At 43.5% G+C, this 23,724-nt stretch overlaps 1 protein-coding gene and 1 long non-coding RNA gene across 2 annotated transcripts in view; one reads left to right on the top strand and one right to left on the bottom strand.

The window, feature by feature from the left end:
• LOC111865391 (protein furry) overlaps positions 1–23,724 on the bottom strand; it is a 284,199-nt gene that overhangs the window by 88,647 nt on the left and 171,828 nt on the right. The window contains exons 26-28 of the mRNA XM_023853369.2: positions 22,212–22,334; positions 15,241–15,374; positions 8,487–8,591 (exon numbers count right to left, since the gene is read on the bottom strand). Coding sequence (XP_023709137.1) covers positions 8,487–8,591; positions 15,241–15,374; positions 22,212–22,334 — 362 coding nt within the window. The remainder of the gene's footprint in view (positions 1–8,486; positions 8,592–15,240; positions 15,375–22,211; positions 22,335–23,724) is intronic.
• On the top strand, positions 5,805–7,440 carry LOC117282395. Its single transcript, XR_004513129.1, has 2 exons — positions 5,805–6,755; positions 7,117–7,440. It is a non-coding gene; the product is annotated as an uncharacterized LOC117282395 (long non-coding RNA).

The following is a 23,724-nucleotide window of genomic DNA, read 5'->3' as shown; positions in this document are numbered from 1 at the left end:
GGCTCAGTGACCTCCTTTGGAGATATGAGGTTCTTTTACGTGCCGTAAAGCTACGACACGGGACCCACGGCTTAAAGTCCCTCCCAGAGGACTTGTTCCCTGGATTTTTCCGCCCTTAAAAATTCCACGACCTCCGCCGGGTTTGAACCCGCGTACCACGAGTCATGAGATGGGAACGTTACCTTTAGACTACGGAGGCCGCTAATTTGATCTTAAGTAGTTCCCTTCAAACTTTATTAAGGGCAAAGGAAAAAGTTAAAGCCGCAGTATAAGGCTTTATTTTCACTGACCATGGTTTTTACTTCACGAATTCTTCTTGTAAAAACACACATGTTTCATACTACACAAAAGTATACTGAAGCGGTTACTTAATAATGCAAACATTGGTGAATTATGTGTGATAGAGGAACGCGTCTATCATATTAACAAACTGCCAGAATTTCAAAGTGTGCATGTCAAATATGCGGTAAAGCAACTGAAATTTCTTAATTTTGAAAAATCCTCCAACAATAAGGTCCCTTAAAATTTTTAGGATACTCCAAAATAAATTACACATATTTAAGACCTGTAATTTATCTTCAATACTCCTTTCGTTCCAATATCTCTTTGTACCTTTATACTTCACACGCGCTTGCATCGCCTTTTTAGGAGATTTGATCTACGGCTCCTAGATTTGTCAGTTAATGTAATCTGTTATGAAATAAAAATATGCACCACATGTGAGGTCTACTTTTCCTCCAGCTGATGCCACTCTAAACGGTTATGGCAATTAACACCAGAAACACAGTTCTTACTAAGAAACCAATTGTTATTCAGCTATTCGAGAATACTCAAGCTCCTTATAGAACGTGGAGACGCATTATCCCGCTCAGAAGAACCCGCTACTGGATCCATCCGCATGCCAGATAAATCCAGTCCTCGCCGTTTTTTAAGGATCGTATTCTTTCTTTCTCTACAACTCACGGGTGCAGTCCAGTAAACTGCTGCTGGTCCTAACCAGCACAGTCAGTCATGGTTTCGGGATATTTTTAGTCTGTCCTAACTTCTACGTGTTTTGAAATGGCGTCTTCTCTTCGACGAGAGGACGGGTCTGACTATTATTGGTCACTCCCCGTCTACACTGAAGTCCGTGGCTTTCAGTCCGCAAGCGAACTATACCGACCGAGCGAACGCCGCTTGTCGTCAAAGTTAGTGTCAACTTTTGCGGATAGAGGGTGTCGCGTGGTCAGCGCAACGGATCCCCACGGCCTTTAATCTCGGTTTTCTAGACCGAAGCCGCTATATCCTTGAAATAGCTCCTCAATTATCCTCACGAGGCTGAGTGGACCCCGTTCCAGACCCACTACTTCTCAGAAAATCTGGTAGGGCCGGAAATCGAACTCGGGACCTCTGGATCTGTAGGCAGGAACTCTGACCACTAGAACACAGAGGCGGTCTTTTCATACGTAGTAATCCACAACAAAGTCTAGTTTACACAGGACCATAAATTAACTTTCCTCTATATTGTATAACACGTTTCGCACATTTTGCTGAGCGTTGAAATGACCGAACACGTTGGGCAATATTATTATTTATTGAATAAAGGCATACGTGCACTATATGGAACCTCTGAATTCAACATGAATATGTAAGTTTTGAGGTTTTCACGGCGATGACTATGAAGAAAGTCGTCTTCTGGTTTTTGGCGCCGTGTATTCTTCGTTTTGGCCGACGTTTCGGCGGAACGTATCGCCTCCATCTTCAGAGCAGGTGAATGGCTTTGTGAATGCAGAGCAGTAGCTACTGCTCTCTGCATTCACAAGCCATTCACCTGCTCTGAAGATGGAGGCGATACGTTCCTCCGAAACGTCGGCCAAAACCCAGAAGACGACTTCCTTCAACATGAATACTTTTACGGGTTTCCTTTCTGCATTTCTTTATTTCCACTTTCGAAAGTGTATAACTTGATTTCAAGAAATACAGCTGGAAAGTCTGTGTTGACACTACATTATGGATTACACCCATTCCAATCTTGTCCTACTTCAGACACGAGGGAGAAAGAGAGAGAAAACGAGCGAGAGAGTTGTTCCTCTGTTTGTGATCCGCGCTGGATAAAGTGGCGGAAAATGTACGAGAGCAAAGTCTGCGTCTTAAGCAGGCTTCTTCTTGTACTTATCGCGGGAAATATTTTCCATTATGGAGGGAAAGGCCATAATGGGAAAAAATGTTAAAACTCTTACCTAAGCTTATGAATTTAATCTGAAAATATGACAAAAGAAGCATATGAAACACATAAACTGGTAGAATGTTCAAGGAGCGTGGAAATAGTCGTGGAAGGAAGAAAAAAAGAAAATGACAACACCTACATTGGAATGGTGTTCGACAAGTTATTGAGTCTCCGAAAAAAAAAATCAGCGTCGTGTGTCCAGAGAACACGAAGTGAAGACATCACTTCGCTGAAACGTGAAATGCTTGGTGGGATTCCGTACTGGATGGAAATGATATATTATGTGTCAGACACATCTGACAGGCTACACATGGTACAGTACAGTGCACGAATTTCTCAAATTCAGCGACATTACATTTAAATTTCCGACGAATACTGTGACGTGTATACCCATTGCTACGTAACGACTCGGTAAACACGCCTCAACAATAGTGTGACTGTTTTCGATGTGGTCCGTGCCGCAATCGCTGCTTGCAATGGCGTGGTAAACACATCTAAAACAATACGGGACCCTGCGAGTCGTAGGAGGCGACGAAACGGGAAGTCTCAAATCTGAGACAGTAAAATATAGTCGCGCGTCCCAAGGGAATCAGACCCGAGAAAGACTGCACTGGCAAGGGCCAGTAGCATATACAAAAGAAAGACCCGTCTTCTCGTCAGAGAGGGCGCCCCACAAAAACAAGACTGTAAATGCCAAACAGTAATAAATATTTAGTCGTGTGCTCCAGATGGAGCTCGACACTTAAGACTTCCTGACTGACTGACCGTCAGTTGCAATGAGACTTGGACTTGGGACAAGAGAAGACGGCGTTTACCGTCGGGTCCGTGCAAAATGTTTATAAAGAAGAATTCAACTGACCAGCACAGATTGATGCCAGCCTGCCGGGATATGAGCTTGGCAGCAGAGGAATGGAATTGAGTCGACAATATGGGCAAGAAAGGAATTAGGCTGTGCAAAGAGGACTTCATGTGTGATTTGAAGTTACAGTGAGTCGGTTATAAATCCGTTGCCAGTATACGACTACTGAAGCCTGGTAATCCTAGTAGTGCGTGTTTAACAGTGAACTGTAATGCGTGGAAATAGCGGTACCGCTATAATTGCCTGCAGTCGCAAGTTGTGAATGTATAAGGTGCAATAAATCCAATCCTAAACCCATCTTATGTCACCCTTGCACGTGACAACGTGCTTCCGTGGTTCCAAATACCAGATGAACTTGTAGAGACCCTGAATACTGAAACGGTGATAATACGGTGTGACATCTCCCAACATGGAACTACTGATTTGTGCTTTATTATGGATAAAAATTGCAACAACGGTCTGTCAATCAAGAGGGTTCCCAGACAATCGATTTGACAGCATTCCTTCGTAACAACAGAAGCTGTCGCGTCATAAAAATCGTACCTCGCAAAGCAAAGGCTTCAGCAAGAAAGCACTTCGCCTCATAAAGCTAGAGAAACACTAGAAATGGACAACGTCCCAGTTTTCTAAAAAAACTGATTTTTGCTATCCTTCACACACTCCAATTTCACGCTGCCAGATGTCTAGCGCGACTTCTAACACACAGCAAATGTTGTGTTCTCCTATACAGAAATCTGTAAGAGCTATTGGAGAACATCACAAATATACTGCACAGCATATCGCATGTCAGTTTTCAGATGTGTGAAAAATCTTAACAAACAACATGAGATGTTCTATCAACGTGAGGAGGCACATTCTGAGCGAGACCAAAACGTGTAATCGCATATCGTAAAAATATTTATTGCGGGCCGCTTTACATTTGGAGTTGCACACACACACACAAAAACAAACTCCGTGGTTTTAGTCCGCAAGCAAACTATACCGACCGAGCGATTGACGCTTGTCGGCGAAGTTACTGCCAACTTTAGAGGATAGAGGGTGTCGCGTGGTCAGCGCAACGAATCCCCCACGGCCGTTAATTCCGGTTTTCTAGACCGCAGCCGCTATTTCCTTGACACAGCTCCTCAAGTATCCTCACGAGGCTGAGTGCACCCCGTTCCAGACCCACTACTTTCCAGAAAATCTGGCAGCGCCGGGAATCGAACCCGGACCTCTGGATCTGTAGCTAAGAACTCTGACCATTAGACCACAGAGGCGGTCTGGAGTTGCGTACACGCAAAAACATAGACCAAAAACCTGGATGGACGAAACGATTTCGGAAACCTAGCCACAATTGTGAGTATAATATTCATCGTCACTCATTGCAAGGTTTAGACCTTGTGATCTGTCTCGATATTCGGGCTAGACGAATTAATCCTTCCATCGAATTCCTCGGAAGCTCTTTGACTATGTTAATAAGTTTCATGTCTTTCAAGTTTGTTAGTTAAGGAAACTGCAATTATCGGGATTGTTCAGCATCGATGACAAGATCATTAATACATGTCCAGCAGTTGGCAGAATAAGAATGGGCAGGGGAAAAAAGTACTTGGAGAAAACCCGACCCAGTGACATTGTGTCCACCTCAAGTCCCGAATGTCCTAATATGGGATCGAATTCGGGCCGCCGTGACGACTATCCAAATAATTCCATGATAAAAATTTCAATAGACGGTAAGATTTACCAAATTCCACGTCCATGGTGCTCTGGGGTGTCTACTCTCTTAAAGTCTGAGACGTAAGAAATTATCGTATTACGGACGTTACCACACTCCTCTTTTCATCTTGCCTCTAAACTTTAAGTCTGAATTTACTTTGTTATATTTTCTAAAAAGAAAAAAAAGTTTGCAGTTGAAGTTCGCGTAACAGGGGAGAGCGATCAAGAAGCATTACAATGCAAACTGCAAAAGCAGTGACTAAACCCCCCGTCAACTCCCATTATCACCGAGTCACTGAAATAATTCTACAATAGGCGTAAACAAAGATTACCATCTTCTTGACTTAGAGGAAGGAGAGGGGGAGACAACACCGCTGTTGTACGACGTACTCTGACCTCAAGTGTAATGGAATTACTGGCACTCAGCGGGGAATGTTAAACAGTAAACCCTATATATCGACTTGCCTCCAATAACCGGTTTCATTATCCATTAAATGCAATGAACATTGGGGGCACGAGGAAGCGTAGTTGGTTGAGGCACTATGCTACAAGCCCGAAGGTCACGGGTTCGATTTCCTATCAGGTCACTGGATTTTTCAATTACCTAATCCTTCCAGCCACACTATGGTCCTGGGATCGACCCAGCCTCTAACATGAATCTTCCTGGGGGTAATGGGATGCCGGCGGGTAAGACTTACAACCTCACGGCCGTCTGGGAGCTGATTGTGCAGAAAATGTGGAAGCCTCAATGCCTCACAACCCTATTGGCCACTACGGCCTCTTACGGCCGTAGTATCTATCTATCTATCTATCTATCTATCTATCTATCTATCTATCTATCTATCTATCTATCTATCTATCTATCTATCTATCTACCTATCTATCTATCCATGGCTCTATAGTCCTTGTGGACCTTGGCCGCTTTTTTTTCACTTTCCTAATCTATACACAGTCGGTAGGACTCCTTATACAGGGGATCAGCCTTTTGCAAGGCCGCTACCTACGCACAGAATAAACACATACATCCATGTCTCGAGTGCGATTCGAACCCACGATCCCAGTGTTCAAGCGAGCGAAGAAGGTTCATGCCTTAGACCGAGCGGCCACTGTGATGCTCTAGCTTCACCACGATTAACAATACTTGTGACCTGAGATGATACGGATGACTATAGACAAAGAGCGACGGCCTACTCTTCAAGACTCGATTTATATTAAGGTAGTGCAAAGCCGAAACACGCCTCATCCCTGGTTCTTTTCATTTCATCACCTGATTGGTATAGACTTGTAATCAGGAGGTTCTCGGCTCGAATCTCGGCCGGGACACTGCCTATCCTAAGGACAATCGTGCTTTTCCTTAATCCATCCGGACAAATATAGGGATAGTACTCGTACATTGATTAGGCCAGGCACGTTACCTGCGAAGTCCTTTCCAATTCATTCTTCATACATCATCCTGCCATCCGACGCTATATAGCCTTGATACTGAAGAGAATCATTAAGTAACCACGTCAAAAAAGAGAGTAATCATCTTTCGCTATATAAGTTAAGACCTGACACATATTTCGCTCACACAAAGTTCATATTTACATATGTTGTGCCCCAGGTTATTAATGGGTATGCTTTATCCGAACAAGGGGTCAAATTTACGTTTTATTAATTAGAAAATAATTATAAGTTTTATAAATTTAAATACGTCGGGTGAACCACGAGTTGGAAACCCGCCGGAAGTCAGAGTTGAGACGCCGTACATTCTTTAGCCATCCGGTGTCAGTTGCACAGTCTAGAAAGTGCTGACAGTGAAGGGACGAAACGAGGCAAGTCTCGCCACCGCACAGTTGGCTGACTTTAGGGGTTTTGAGCGAGCAGCTTTCCGTGATGTTGAATGTTGAGGGGTTCAGACGGGAGGAGCCGCGAACACTCAGATTTTAAGAGTCGCTCGGAACAGTCGCGTGGTAGGAAGCAGACGCAATGGAGTCAGATGTCTTCCTTTTTGTGAGCGTGAGTACCTGCCTGTGTTCGGATCACTGATTGTTGTCAATATATGATTCTGGTTGGTTAATGTGTTCTTTTAGTGTATAAACTTTGGAGTGTAACAGAGTAATTCTGGATTCTTGAGTGATGGTTTAGATACTAGTGTTTGGTTTAGTAATTAAGTTTGGATGGTATCCATTTTATTTATACTGCCATGTTGGTTTGAGGTTGCAGAAAATGCTAATCATGTGAGTTTGGTGATTTAAAGAAATTTGAAAGTGCTCGTGCATTTGAATATTTTGTTCGTCAACATTTATGCAATTGTTACATACCAAAATGATAGAATTTTGTACGAAAAGGCGAATGATCTTGGCTATCACATTTCTAGGAGGATTGACTTTGCTGGTTCTTTTTGTGGAAAGCAACTGGACTCCGGGTAAAGGCAGGAACCATGTAGCAGTAGTGGACAAGAATTCGAGTAATGAGAATAATTGTTGGTTGTATGAAGAGTTTAAAATAGTAGAAGCATGTCATCCGTGTATTGAGTTTGGAGTTTCAAGTAAAAGTGTTGGTTTGTGCCATTTAGGTTTAGCATATTATGGACAGTTAAATGTAGGAATTTAAAACCAGGGGTTTAATCGAAGGTTCTGTGTGTATTGCCAGGTTGTTTGTTGTAATGGTGTTTTATTTCATTATATTTTATTTTATTTTATTTTATTGTTGTTGGTGAGTACTCGATGTATTTGTGGATCCCCCTAGTGCAAGCACGTTTTCCACAGCATAGGCTAAGAGATATCCACGGACGTCCGATAGGGGGCGACTACAGTCACTGACCCCTATCAGGGCACGACAAATTGGTGGTAGCGGTAAGATGTAAGGAGATATTTTAGTGTTGCAATCGTTGTGACACAATACGTAGGCGAACAATGGCAGAGTACAAAGGCAAAATGGAAACTAGTACAGCACCGCAGAAACCACGAAAGCCTTCAGGCATTTCATCACGTTAACTTCATACAAACAGTGGCCTGCCTCAGTACACTTCCGACAGAGGCCAGTGGCGGCGTCTTTGGAAATAAACAATAGAACTTGCTGTACCATAAGGGGCGCGGGAATTCTTTTTGAGAGCTCAGCCATTATCATCTCCTAAAGGGCTCTCATGCATGGAGTAAGCTACATAATTAATTAACTGATTAACACTCATAGTGAACCAAAAAAACCTTACGTTCTAGCAGAATTATTACTTACATCATAAACAAATCAATCCGCTTCGTGTAAACAAATATGATTCATTCAGAAAATATTTCTTTATCACGTAAAGACATTTTACTGCTATCATAAAACCACCTGACGATACCATAAATAAGAAGATTAAGTTAAATTAATAATTTATAGCTTTACGCGTACTTATATACAAGTTAGGGCCGCGCCATAGCTGAAGCGGTTAGTCGCTGGCTTTCCATCGCGGCGGCCCGGGTTCGATCCCGGGTCTGGTCAAGTGGGATTTGTGGTGGACAAAGTGGCGCTGGGGCATTTTTTCTCCGAGTACTTCTTTTTCCCCTGCCAATCTTCATTCCACCAACTGCTCCACAATCACCCTCACCTATCATCTGGGGCTGGTACAATAGGGCAGAAGTGGCCGCAGTATAAGGGACTTAGTCCCACCCCACTAGCAATAAAAAAAATGCAACTTGCGTTGTTATGTGTTAAATATTTTACAAAACACACACATTATATATAAATACCTAATGGATCACTTACCTTGGCTGTGATGTAGAAAAGGTTATTGAGGACCATTTCAGTGGCTTCTGCAGATCCCCAGCCCTCCCTTCTACTACCAGGTCGACTTAACTCCGCTGCATAATACTGAAATACGAAAGAGAACACCGTTCAATTCTTTCTCTCCTCCTGCAACGCTAACTGTGGGCAATCATGCATGGGATTCATTCATATGTGGCACAAAGGCAAAGTTGCTCGTGAGCTTAATTAAGTAGTGTGCCCTGAAGACGTATAGAAGAGCTGAAGTACAGGTCCAAGAATTCTTAGCCGTCAGTACCAGTTGGAAGCGAGAAGTCGGATTCACTCTCTGGTCCTTTAATCGCTGGAGAAACGGTTACAAATATGATAGGAGGCTCAGTGGGTCACGAGACAGATCTGAACGCGGTGGAAAAAGGAAAATTCGTTGCCTCTGGAATGCAACTACGGTCGCCCAGGCAGCAGCCAGCCATTTTGTTGAGTGTTTTAACACTCTTTTATCATATTAGTCGACCGCCTCTGTGGTCTAGTGATCAAAGTTCCTGGTTACAGATCCATAGGTCCGGGTTCGATTCCTGGGGCTACCAGATTTTCTGAGATGTGTGGAACGGGGTCCACTCAGCCTTGTGAGGATAACTGAGGAGCTATTTCAAGGAAATAGCGGCTTCGGTCTAGAAAACCGAGATTAACGGCCGTGGGGATCCGTTGCGCTGAACACGCAACACCCTTTATCCGCTAAAGTTGGCACTAACTTTGTCGACAAGCGGCGGTCGCTCGGTCGGTATAGTTCGCTTGCGGACTACAGACCACGGAGTTCTGTCCCTATTTCCGTCCCCTCTCTCCGTCGCTGATCTTGCTAGCGGCAATGACCTGTTTCTGTATTGAAAATACAACCTAATGAATGAATGTATAAGGGGTGGGCCTTCTCGGCCCTTGCACCGCGACCTACAGCGATCTATTGTGCTTTAAAAAATATAACCTATGTCCACAGCCATTTCGTTGCTTGGCAACTGTTAAATGCATAAAAAGATCACTATGCGAAATCAGAGCAGTAAATAATGAAACATCAGTCAGCGGGAAAATAATCGTAATACTATAACAGACTATTTCCTTCTTCAGCATAGTTTAATTCAGGAAAATGAATCAGGTCGAACAGGTATTAATAATGTAATGCGCTAGAAATATACAGCGTCATCATCTTACAGTTTTCGGCAAACTGCTCAGCCGCTGAGCAGACAGAAGCACTCGACACTTTCCGTCTAATCGGGAAGCGCAGGTAAGCACTACTAGCGGAATTGACAAGTCTAACAGTAACGACACTTAGCCAGATTGCCGAAAATGCTGGAAATACTCTCCGTATTGCTGTCAGGAGAATGTTCAACCCTAAAAGCGACCTGAAAAAACTCTATCTTATGGGACGTAACGCCAGTTAAAAGGCAACCGACGTTTCAGAGGAACATACCACTTCAATCTGCTGGGTCAAAGAATAAACCAAGCAAGAAACAAGTTATGCTTGCTACCTGTTTCATGCTTTGTCTACTCTTCGACATGATGGAAACAGGTTCCTCCAAAACGCCGGTTCATTTTCAACGGAATATATGGTGTTATATCCAAGAAGACAGAACTCTTCACAACCACCACTGTGAGAATCACAAATCCTACTAACAGAGATTTCATCGTTGGTAGTGGAAAAAAACAAAAAGAAATAATTGGAAGGCGGAGCCCTTGCTGAAGAGAAGCGAAAAAAAAAATCCATGTTAGGGATATATATATATATTATTTATTATACTGCAATTGGGTTTTAGCCCGGTGGCAGTAGTACACAATAGGACACGACAAGTAACACACATTACACTAAGTGACAACAGGTTCAAACAAAACACAATACACAAAACACAACAATAAGGACATCCTACCACAATGAATACAAACCAAATACGATTAACAACTACAACAATTACAGAGAAATACAAACAACTGCAACAAATACAACAACAATTACAACAATTACAGAGAAATACAAACAACTGCAACAAATACAACAACAATTACAGAGAGAGAGAAGAAAAAAAAATACAACACCCAAAACACAAACAAAAGGAAACCAACAGTCATGGATGCGTAATGTCATTTACTTCACTTCACTTCACTTCACTTCACTTCACTTCACTGCAATTTTTTTTTCTTTTTAATTATTTCCACCCCAACTTCACTTCGCCTCATTTATCACTTTCCTAACCCTTTGCCTAAAATTGCTTGGTTTACAGGACAGAGTACCTAAGGCATCTGCAGGGAGTTGGTTCCAGAGCTGTATGGTCCTATTTACATAGGAGTATTTCCCGATATCTGTCCGTTGCTTTCTACTCCTAATTTTCTTGCCATGATCACCCCTGCTCAGATAGCATGGTGTTTCTAATCTGTCACCTATAGCCTATAGCCTGTAGCCTATACATATTCTCCTCGAAAATCACTCAACCCTTGCACAACAGACCGGAGTTTCAAACTTATAGTTTACTCTAATTCTGAAAACGAAATTCAACGGGTGAACGCAAACATTTTATACAGAGGTGCCGGAATGCGCGAGCAACAGAAAGTTCTGTTTGTAGTCTGTTAACACTTTGCGGACCGCAAACGCTTTTAAACGTGGCGGACCGGTGGCATGTTATTATGACTTTAGGACACGTTTTGCTGGAACACACTATACCTTGCTCTGGCGCCACGCAACTGCAATGAATACTGCGTAATAAATCTTCGGAATGTATGCTAGGTATTCAGTAACTTGACCTGGCTTGTTGTTTCCTTACTCCAAAAGAAAATAAACTTTGCCCCTTCCAGCTGTTTATGTACCAGGCAGAAATTAATAGAGGGGAATATGTTTCAAGGGCAAAAGCGGTTGAAGGCAAGCGATCTCTCTGGTTTGTTTATGGAGCTATCTGACGAGCCTTGTGGAGGAATAGTGATTAGTGGCTCACACAGTGGAAGTGACAGGGGTCAACAAAGAATTGTGGCCACAGATAATAAAAATGAAAGTTGCCTTGTGGCTTATAAATTGTGCCATTTTCAATTCATTTTTGGTTTACAAATATCTAAACCATGATTCTAAACTGAAATACAAAGCATTTCTGATGAATGTGGAAAAGGCTTGGGCTACAGACCAGATGGTGGCGGCAGAACCAGAGTCAGAGGCACCTTGCGACCTAGCCCATGAACTCCCACCCCACGCAGGCTTCATGTGGACACCCCCTGGGCGACTCTCGGTTGATATGCAGAAACCCTCGTGAAAATTGTGAAGAGTGAACATTCCAAGGGGAAGCATCCTTCTAGGCAATGTCCTGTTTGCGCAGTTCACAAAAAAAAAAAAGGACTATGACTGTCTACATTTGCAAGTGTGTAATGCCACTTCACAAAGGGGGATGTTTCCAGGAATATCACACTCTCAAGCACTTCTAGGAGCATTGGTAATTGTTCTCCAAAAATTATAGTTCATAAAATTAATTCGGAGATTTTATATTAATTTTTAAAGTGAACAGTGCACAAGTTAGGGTAGTACGTATAAAAATGCCGGTCCCCAGGGTGATTTAAATATTTAAATCGCCGGTCCGCAAAGTGTTAAGCCTGGGCCTGACCCTCTGGTAGGGTAGCCAGGCGCTACCGACTGAAAGGCTAAACGATATGCGGGCACTCTACCTACACGGCGGCCGCAGGAGAATCCTGTCACTCCCCAAAACATATTCGTACATGTTGAGGCTCCTATCATGAAAAAGAGGGTCGATTTTTGTCGAAAAGGCTTCATAAAAAGGGCTCATTAAATAATTCGTGTAATTTTTTCGAACCGATTTCACACATCATTTATTACATAATTTAGCAAAGTATGGAATTCGTATGATACTACGAAATATGGAAAAAATCTAGCAAACACTTAGGGGCTGACTTTTAAGCACCACCCAGGGAGCGACATTTAATTCAAATAACTATTTTATAATTGACCGCCTCTGTGGTCTAGTGGTCAGAGTTCCTGGCTACAGATCCAGAGGTCCCGGGTTAGATTCCCGGCGCTACCAGATTTTCTGAGAAGTAGTGGGTCTGGAACGGGGTCCACTCAGCCTCGTGAGGACAACTGAGGAGCTATTTCAAGGAAAAGGCGACTCCGGTATAGAAAAGCGAAATTTACGGCCGTGGGGATCCGTTGCGCTGAACACGCGTCACCTTCTATTCGCTGAAGTTGGCACTAACTTCGACAAGCGGCGGTCGCTCGGTCGGTATAGTTCGCTTGCGGACTACAGACCACATAGTTAAAAAAAGCTATTTTAGAATTTCATGGGTCCAATTCATGGAGTCTGTCACTGAAAGGCGGTCGCACACCAACTGCGTGAAGACAAGCATCAAGACATGAGACAAAAGACGCAGTCTTGCTTCATTTGTGATTCAGACTAGAGTCCGCACACCGAAGTAGCACATGTTTGCGTCTTATCAGATCTCCTCTAGTTGATGACATGACGTCAGCTCTTCACTCATGTCGATAATGTACACTGGAGCTGATCCTGAGTCTTGCTGCACGTGTCTGCAGAATGAAGCTGACGTCAGCATCATAACTCAGACCGGTGTGCGGCCGTTTTCATATTCTCATTCATTTCAATTGTGCTCCTTTCTTTGCATCATGTAGCAGATATCGTGTCTGGACTGTTACTTGTCTTGTTGCATTCCGGTGTGCGGCCTACCTAAGGCAGATATGTTCATTCATATAATGGACGAAGTGTGTGTACTCTAACGGGGCCCGCGGGTAATTACCTAAGATACATCGCAACCCCTCACGGCCTGAAGTATGCAGACCTGCGCTACAAGATCAGACTGTGCACTACATAGACTACATAAATCAGTCTCTAATCTAAGAATACTTAGCGGTTAAGAAACCTTAATCATACTTCAGACGTAAAAAGAAGGTAAGTTCTGCTTGGGATGTCCAGTTTTGGAAAAGTTATATTAATTCTGTTTCCTTACCTGCCTGCTAATGTTATTCTATACAAAAACAAAAAGTTCTGAGACCTAATCTCGTACTTTCCTTTGATATGACATCGACCACATAGAAAACGACGCGTATAACAATTATTATATTGTTGCATGTGTATTCGTTGACGCGATAACATTTTTACAGAGTCGTTGCCTGGCAACGATAATGGGATACACAAACAGGCACACAGACTGAGGGTAGGATTGATGAAGTTCACCGTTGAGATGGACTCAGACGGCATGAGAGACATACCAGGTTTCATGACGATTCTTTCAGGGATTCAAAAGGTGATATGGGGAGATTCAAAGACACACAGACAGCAAGGTGATCTTATAAGCCTGCTTATATATATTTTTTTTTTCAAATACTGTGGCAAATGTGCTCAAAGCAAGAACTATGAAGTCAGAGAAGCAGCCGTTGCTAACGACAGGCTCTGAAACAACATTCGCCGCGAAAGACAATGGAACTATGTCCGTTGCTAGGCAGCAGATGTTTAATAAGCAAGAACAGACGACTGCTGCTACGGAACGGCTAGGTAAACACGTTCCAGCGGCAACGGATACGGATGTAACAGGGCAACGGTGTTGTCTGCGCAGGCCGTGCCGAGGAGTTATAATGAAGACAACAGGGGCAACTAAGTCAGTTCTCTAGGGGATTCTGTGAAGAAATGAGGCAGTTGGAAGGAAGCCGCCGTTCAGAGAGGACTTGAGCCCGGAAGCAGAGGATTAGCCACTGTCAACGTCGTTACCAGGCAACTACTAGTGTAGAAATTGGGGGATTGAAAAGACTTAAGAATGATTTTATAAAGTGTGGAAATAGCGACAGTGTTACGGCCTGTAAGCGGTGAATAAATCCAATATCAAATCCAAAACTCCGTCTGTAGTCACTCCATACTGTGTGGTAATACGAAAATCGGGCTAAAAAGAAACACGCCTGAAGTCCACGGAAAAGACAACACAGAAACTATACAGCCGACAGAAGTTGCGCTGCACATTGAAGGTCTGAAATTTCAACATCAACTTACTTTCCCTAACCTCTGCCACCACCAGGTAGCGGTCAGTATCACAATCTGCTGCCCTGAGTGATCGGACAGCAAGTATACTCGAGTGCCATCTCCTATCTATCAAAATGTGGTATAGTTGATTGTGTATCTTCCCATCAGGAGATGTCCAAGTAAATTTATGATGTTACGATGTCGGAACATTGTACTTTAGACAGTAAGATTTTTTGATGTGGCAAAGTTTACTACTCTATCTCCATTATCATTACTAATTTCATGCAAACTCTCATTCCCAAATCGTTGGTTTGAAAATGTCTTCCCTCCCTACTTTGGCATTGAAATCTCCTAACAAAATTTTCATATGGTACTTCGGGAATTTATCAAATACATGATCTAGTTCTTCATAGAATCTGTCCTTTATGTCATCAATTTTATCTTCTGTTGGGGCGTGGATATTCATAACAATGATATCACACCAGCGACCTTTTAGTATTATATATTATATCCTATCACTAACGAACTCTACCCTCTTAACTGCTGATATGATTCTCTTATGTACGAAAAACCCTGTCATGATTTTCATTCCCCTTTCCATAGAAAAATGTATAGTCTCCTGCTGGTGCGATGCCACCTCCTTCCCATCTTGTACTTCCCTTCCTGTACTCCTGCTAAATCTGACTTATATTTTGAGATTTCTTCTGCCACTGCCTTGAGCGAACCTGCCCTATGCAACAAAAATAAGGCTCACTCACCTGGAAATAAGACAATGGATTCGCAGGTGGAACGTTCGGGTCCACAAGTTCCATGTTGTGTAGCCAAGGCAACAAGTACTGTAGCAGGAGCTGTCGTACTTCCGGGCGCGCCGTTTGAAAGCGGTGCGTGATTTCTGCAAAGCGACAGAAACATGGACACTATGATGAGACGCAGCGTGCAACATTGCAGCTAAAATTAAACAGAAGCGAATTTATCTTCTTATTCATTAGCAAACACATTACAAAAATTGAGATCACATGAAAGCTCCTGTGACTAATCCCAAAATAATATAATAATAATGAACAAATAGCCTGAACATGGGAGCAGGATAAACTCTCGAAATGCCGCACGTATCAAACATACCTCACGCAATGAATAACGGCGAACACAATATTCGTATAACAAATCAAATATTTTCACAAACCAAGACCATATTAGTTTCATTTTCAAATACATACATTATATACTGTACATAATGGAATACTTGGTACAGAAATTGCACATAAGTCAACTAATTTGACTACGGACAATGTGGTGTAATAATAATAATAATAATAATAATAATAACTAAACTAAACTCCGTGGCTTGAGTCCGCAAGCGAACTATACCGACCAAGCGACGGCCTCTTGGTCTCGTGGTCAGAGTTCCTGGCTACAGATGCAAAGGTCCGGGTTCGATTCCCGGCGCTACCAGATTTTCTGAGAAGTAGTGTGTCTGGAACGGGGTCCACTCAGCCCGGTGAGGATAACTGAAGAGCTATTTCAAGGAAATAGCGTCTCCGGTCTATAAAACCGAAATTAGCGGGCGTGGGGATTCGTTGCGCTGACCACGCGATACCCTCTGTCCGCTAAAGTTGGCACTAACTTCAACGACAAGCGGCAGTCGCTCGGTAGGTATAGTTCGCTTGCGGACTACAGGCCACGGTGTTTCTTTGAGACGATTTTCAAAATGGGCAGATGTCCACGACCTCCACATAATGAATTATTTATTCTATGCACTTCATCCAGAATATTTTCTACCATTTTATACGAAAATTAATAGCTCAAAATAAAATCGATCTCTCAGCCCTTTGAGAGCTTTTCGGCCTTTATTACGCTTTTTGAAAAAAAAAACACCTGGAATCCGGAGAACACAGTTCAGAACCTAGACATTTCAATTCTTAAGCGTACCTACACAACACCCAATACACAGAACATTCGGGTTTCTCGAAGTTCAGTGACTACGTGCGTCATTGCACGACAATACTAGTAGGGTTGTTCATTGGAATTCCAACTGGTGCATGAATTTTCCTATTATTACCCGTGAGTCAGCCATATACAACTACGAAATGGGGTTCACAACAGAACAAAAGGAGACCGAAATACACAGAGACGAGGCAAGGGAGTCAACAAAGAGGTTTCAAGGATATAATATTTCTTTTGGAAATGAATGAGGAAAGAAGGAAATGGTAAGGAAAATGGAAATAAATCCACGCACAAATACAATTCTCCCCCAGATGTAACCAAAGCAATGACTAATTCCTCGAAGTTGTCCGTCCTGAGAAGCTGATAACGGCTTACGTAACGAAGAAATTAACCGATTCTTACGGAAATCAAAGAGTCATTTCCATTTTCACAAGAATTTGGAACTGAGCATTATCTTCAAGTTATACAAAGCACGGTTTGCACGGCCTGTTCTTTATCTCATACGAATCCTTAATACTGAACATCCTGTAAAGATACATTCGTGCCGGTAAGAATTTATTATATATCCAGGCTATACATGGAATATACTAATCGTGGTATAAATGAATTATGATTTAACTAAATGAAAATAGCTTTACATTTATATTTCGTATCAAATAACAAATTCATATTTAAACTTCAGGGGTGATACAGTTCACGGAACCGTTAAGATTTCCAAACACTTTGAAGAACGTAAATTTCTCCCATTTACCCCAAAGCTCCAGGGATATAACGCTTATAATTTACGAACTGAACATTGCTGGGCTTTGCACCTCATAAGGCAGTACATTTTTTTTTCCTTGGCACTACAGCCCCAGTGGGCCTAGGCCTACCTCCATGAACTCCGTTCACTTCGGTTTTTCTACATCTTACACATTCGGTAGGACTCCTTGGGCGAGTGATCAGCTCGTCGCAAGACCTCTACCTGTAGACAAACACAGAAAAACGCAGACAAACATCCATGCCCTGAATGGGATTCGAACCCACGGTCCCGGTTTCCAAGCGAGCGAAGATAGTGCATGCCTTAGACCGCTCGGCTACCGTGACCGGCTTTAAGGCAGTGCATACTCATATATAACTGTTTAAATAAGGAGTTATTTTATAAGACTAACATAAAAATGACTACATTTTTGTTAATAATCGAAAAGTCTCATACTGATGTGTGATAATAGTGCTAAAATTAAACTATGGGATTCAAAGTGATGCAAATATTCTGGAATCACATATAATTATTTACTATATACAGTATATATTCGTATATCTTGCTCTAGAAGGATATACTTTTTAGCTGACTCTATCGCATCTTATATACAAACATCCTTCATTCTAGCAAGTGCAACCTATGTATTTGCAAACACAACTGACACATGATGTAAGATTTGAGGCTTTCACGGCGGTGACTATGAAGAAAGCAGTCTTCTGGGATTTGGCACCGTGTATATGTGGTGTATATGTGGTCTGCTTTACCGTTTCTCACGGTGTTGTCGCTTGCAGATTTCTTATACTTTTTCTTCTACCCTGAAGATGGGGGCGATACGTTCCTCCGAAACGTCGGTTAACACCACATATACACGGTGCCAAATCCCAGAAGACTGCTTTCTTCATTGACACATGAGTAGTCCACGTTCCGAGCCGCGTATGGGTCTCACGAGTTCTGTATCAGACACAGAATTTATAAAAATAAACCGAGATCTTATAAAACATATGTCACTACGTCAGAGTTGCAAGTGCTATAAGATATTTTTTTCCGGTCAAGGTAGACGACCGGTCTAAGGTATGTACCGTCGTGGTCGCTCGCTCGGAAACCGGGATCGTGGGTTCGAATCTCACAAAAATCATGGATATTTAGTATGTGTATGTGATTGATCTGTTGTCCTGTGTTTAGGTAGAGACCTTGCGACGAACTCATCAATCGTCCAAGAGTCCTATTTGTAAAATGATCAAGGAACTCAAAATCAGAAGCCAGAGCCTAAGGGCGCTGTAGAGCCAGCGAAAAAAACTCGTTTTAGCCGGTGAAAGCAATCAGAGCTCGTTTCTGGTTTCAAAGACAGTAGATATATCTGTGTGCACGTGGAATTCATTGGTGCGTTTCGTTCGAAGATGGGACGATTTCACTGTTCGGGCAAGGATATTTCTTTCCTTTGTATGTGGCTCTACAGCCCTTTGGACCTTGGCCGCTTTTTCAGTTTCTTAATCTATACACAGTCGGTAGCACTCTTCGGACGGGGGATCAGCCCGTCGCAAGGCCTTTACCTACACACAGAATAACCGCACACAGACATCCATGCCTCGAGTGGGATTTCAACCCACGATCCCACTGTTCGAGCGGGCGAAGACAGTTCACGCCTTAAGGCGCATCCACATTACTCGTGCTCGTGCTCGTCGGGAGACTCATCTGGCTTTTACTTGTGCTCGTAAATCTTCGTCCACACTACTTCAGTTGCTCGCCAGGCTTCGGTGCGTGAGGATCCGTATATTTACTCGTAGTGTGTATAGGCTGTAGTCTTATTTTAATTTATTGGCTATAGTTTTTAAATTAAAATTTTTAAATTTCCTTGTCTCGTCACTTGTCATATCGTCCACATTACTCGCGAGCATAGCGAGTCACACGAGCACGAGCACAAGTAATGTGAACGCGCCTTTAGACCGCGCGGCCACTGCGACCGGCCTCGCAATGACATAACAGTTAATTATCAAAGGCCGATCACAGTGGCCGTTCGGTCTAAGGCAAGAAATGTCTTCGCCCGCTCGAACACTGGGATCGTGGGATCGAATCCCAATAAGTCGTGGATGTCTGTTTATTCGTGATTGTGTTAGGTAGTGGCTTGCGATGGGCTGATCCTCGTCCAAGGAGTCGTACCGACTGTGTAGAAGGAAGGAAGGAATTATTATAAGCTTCCAAACTGCCGCTTTAAAACTGTAGGGATCACAGTAAGTGTGATATGTCGTAGTAGCATCGGTGCATTAAAACAACAGAGAAACTGGGAGCGATAACAGCAGTGGGAGTTAAGTGTGCTTATGACAAACGTGGGGAAACTATTGATAAAAGGGTTTAAGATTATAGGCTACATGTGTACGGCCTGTTATTGTCCTGTAGATGTCAAATGGAAGCTAGAATTACACTACATGATCCCAGAATCAGCATATGAAGATTATTTCTACAGAATTTAACACAGTCACACGATAAAACAGCTTTACAACTGGGGCTGGAAATATTCATCGACAAGCTACGGTAATGAACATTTTCAGAAACGATTCAATGGCGGAAAGTAAATTAGTGTTGCTCTGCCGAGCACTTAATTACACTACTAAATGTAGAATTACATAGCGTCGTAAGCAATATGACATAAAACTGCATAATGAGGAGTTTCATGACTTGTACGCTTCGCCAAGTATAATTAGAATGATCAAGTCAAGGAGGATCAGATTGGCAGGGCATGCAGCATGCATGGAGTTGAAGTGGAATATATCTAGGATTTTTGTGGGAAAGCCAGAAGGAAAGAGACCACTAGGAACAGCAAGACGTAGGTCGTAGGATAATATTAACTTATAGAGATTGGATTGATCTTGCTAAGGACAGAGAACAGTGAAGGATTCTGGAGAAGACGAAAATGAACCTTCGGATTCCATAAAATATTGGAAACTTCGTGAGAGGATGCGCATGTGGCAGCTTCTCAAGAAGGGCTCAGCTCCATGGAGTCAGGTTAGCTAGATGGGTGACTAAAATGGCGCAAGCATTTTCACGCTGTTATTAGCCTGACATATTATTTTTTATTGCTAGTGGGGTGGGACTAAGTCCCTTGTACTGCGGCCACTTCTGGCCTATTGTACCAGCCACAGATGATAGGTGAGGGTGATTGTGGAGCAATTGGTGGAATGAAGATTGGCAGGGGAAACCGAAGTACTCGGAGAAAACCTTCCCCAGCGCCACTTTGTCCACCACAAATCCCACCTGACCAGACCCGGGATCGAACCTAGGCCGCCGCGGTGGGAAGCCAGCGACTAACCGCTTGAGCTATGGCGCGACCCTTAGCCTGACATAAGCATGTGAAGTCAGGGGAAAACCAGGATCACTAAGACAGTGGATATCCCTCCAAGACTCGACCTGAGCACGCCCTTACTTCCAAGTAAAGCTTGTTTCAGGTTCAGTCAACTTGACCGATAAACGCACAACATGGCCTAGGGATATGCTGGGCTGCTTTCTGAAGAGATACATTGTCTTACATTTTACACAAATACGATCTTATACATAAAATTCAAACAGTTCTAACCTTGTGGTACATAACGCCGTGTAGCCCGTTGTAAGTCAACTGATGTCTCGGAGGAACATGTCACCTACATCTTCAGGGCTAAAGAATAAGTCAAGCAACAATTCTACTTGTAAGATTTTCACGGCGGTGACTATGAAGAATGCCGTCTTCTGGGTTGTGACGCCGTATAGATATTGTGTTAACCGAAGTTTCGGAGGAAATTATCGCATCCATCTTCAGAGTATAAGAAATCCGCGAGCGAGGAACCAGCATTTTAACGTCGGTTAACACAATATCTACACGACGCCACACCCCAGAAGACGGCATTCTTCAAGAATACTGCCTGCTACCTTCCGCGTACTGGCTTCTTGTCTGGCTTAATCTTCAACCTGTGGAAGCGACCTACGTCCACAGCTGTTCCGTTCCTTGGGAACTGATTATTATATCAAGCGATTAGCACACTCTTCCACGGCGGTAAATAACAGAATGTCTATCAAGACAAGTTTCCCATAATAATGTAGCATGTAGAGAACCACTGCTAGGTAACGACAGCGAAACAAACCGAAACAAAGCCCGTTGCTAGGCAGCAGATTCTTAACAAGCTTGTACATCTCGGTCCGTGCCGAGATGTACAAGCGTGGCAAGTGCCCCCACTTGCAGTGGGGGTTAGTGCAGTTAGTCTGTGAAGAGAAGACTAGGAGGGTGGTGTGAGATGGTCCCTGGGAGTTAGTCAGTTGAAGCAATGAGTCAGTTGTGGGATATTCGCCAGACAGCAAGGGCGTGAGCAGGGAACATGAAGAACCTCCATCGGTAGGACCCGTTACCAGGCAACGACTAGTGGAGACTGTAAGATACTGAGAACACTAGTGTGTGTGTGTGTGTGTGTGTGTGTGTAACAGTGAATTGTAAAATGTAGTTACGTGTTGTGTGTATAAGTCGTCAATAAATCCAGTCACCAATCCAAACCCTGCGTCTAGTCACTAACACTTGACAATAATAAAAAATTACGTTACTTTAACAGAGTTTACTTTAAGAAAGCACAGGAATGGGCATTTACGCTCGTCTTATTCGAGTTCCTGAAAATTCTCTATCGGTGCTAATTTCATTCACTGCAAATAATTTCATTGTGTCCTAGCACTAAGGGAGCCGGGATAGCGTAGTCGGTATAGCTACTGGCTATGGGCTGGATGTCCGAGGGGTCGGAGTTTGAATCCTGGTAGAGTCAAGAATTTTTAATCCTCCAATTGTCCAGACCGGCTCTGGAGTCCACCAAACCTCATATACAATGGGTACAGGGGGCTCTTTCTCGGGGTTAAAGCGGCCGGGACATGAACCTGACCACTCACCTGCAACTAGTGCCGAGGTTAAGAAAATGTGGATCTATACATTCACTCCCCCATTACGTCTTCATGGGGTGGTGCTTGATTAGTTAAGCACAGGGACAACTTTACCTTGCCTACCACTACGAAATAAACAGCTGTGAGTAGTGAACTCACCAGAAAACATTGGCATCGTTAATTCCGGATGCAGCTGAGCTAACTGTCGAGATAAGTACATCTGAGATCGACAGTACGTCGTGGACAATAGAAGATCAAGTGTTCCTCTGCCCTTGTCACCACCTGAAACAATGAATGAAAACATATGAAGCTTTAAGTATGTAAGCCTAAATAATAATTCGGTGTAAAATTAAGGTGGACATTAAATGTGGAGAAGCAGACATGACTACAACGGCCGGTACACAGCAAATGCAACATTCGTATAATGTACACACATAGCTAAGCATAGCCAGTTCATACGGACTTCAAGTGAACCAAACTGATTACTCTAACACACAAAAGGGAAAGATGAACCAATCAGGTTGGGGCGGATACGGAAGTATACCGTTGGCACTAACCCTAAGGGCTACAAATCTCAAATGGATTAACGCTGTAATCCATAAGAGCCGCTTGAGAAGGGGTGGAGGTGGGGGTTGATGAAAGGGACGACAAAACCGAATATTCTACTTTATATATGAAAGAAGTAAAAAAAAAAAAAACAGTGAAAGACCGTCTATTTAGTGATACTGGGGAACTTCAATTACAGCAATCTCTCGCTAACCGCGGCTTTGACAAAGCGGCATCCGGTTTTTCGAATCTGTGTACACACTTCCGAACCAAGAGATGCGTGCGTATGTGCTGCGGCAGCAAAGCTGTAATTGCATTTGAAAACTTCCCGATTCCCACGGCAGTGCATATTTTTGCTAGCGTTTCTCACATCGTACTTTTTACATCTAATGTTTTTACCTAAGTGAGCCGGGATAGAGAAGTCGGTATAGCGACTGGCTACGGGCTGGACGTGAGGAGCCGGGATAGAGAAGTCAGTATAGCGACTGGCTACGGGCTGGACGTGAGGAGCCGGGATAAGAGAAGTCAGTATAGCGACTGGCTACGGGCTGGACGTGAGGAGCCGGGATAGAGAAGTCAGTATAGCGACTGGCTACGGGCTGGACGTGAGGAGCCGGGATAAGAGAAGTCAGTATAGCGACTGGCTACGGGCTGGACGTGAGGAGCCGGGATAGAGAAGTCAGTATAGCGACTGGCTACGGGCTGGACGTGAGGAGCCGGGATAAGAGAAGTCAGTATAGCGACTGGCTACGGGCTGGACGTGAGGAGCCGGGATAGAGAAGTCAGTATAGCGACTGGCTACGGGCTGGACGTGAGGAGCCGGGATAAGAGAAGTCAGTATAGCGACTGGCTACGGGCTGGACGTGAGGAGCCGGGATAGAGAAGTCAGTATAGCGACTGGCTACGGGCTGGACGTGAGGAGCCGGGATAAGAGAAGTCAGTATAGCGACTGGCTACGGGCTGGACGTGAGGAGCCGGGATAGAGAAGTCAGTATAGCGACTGGCTACGGGCTGGACGTGAGGAGCCGGGATAAGAGAAGTCAGTATAGCGACTGGCTACGGGCTGGACGTGAGGAGCCGGGATAGAGAAGTCAGTATAGCGACTGGCTACGGGCTGGACGTGAGG

The sequence above is a fragment of the Cryptotermes secundus genome, unplaced genomic scaffold, assembly GCF_002891405.2.
Source record: "Cryptotermes secundus unplaced genomic scaffold, Csec_1.0 scaffold295, whole genome shotgun sequence".
In the NCBI taxonomy this organism is placed as follows: domain Eukaryota; kingdom Metazoa; phylum Arthropoda; class Insecta; order Blattodea; family Kalotermitidae; genus Cryptotermes; species Cryptotermes secundus.
This window is presented reverse-complemented; position numbering and strand designations above follow the sequence as displayed.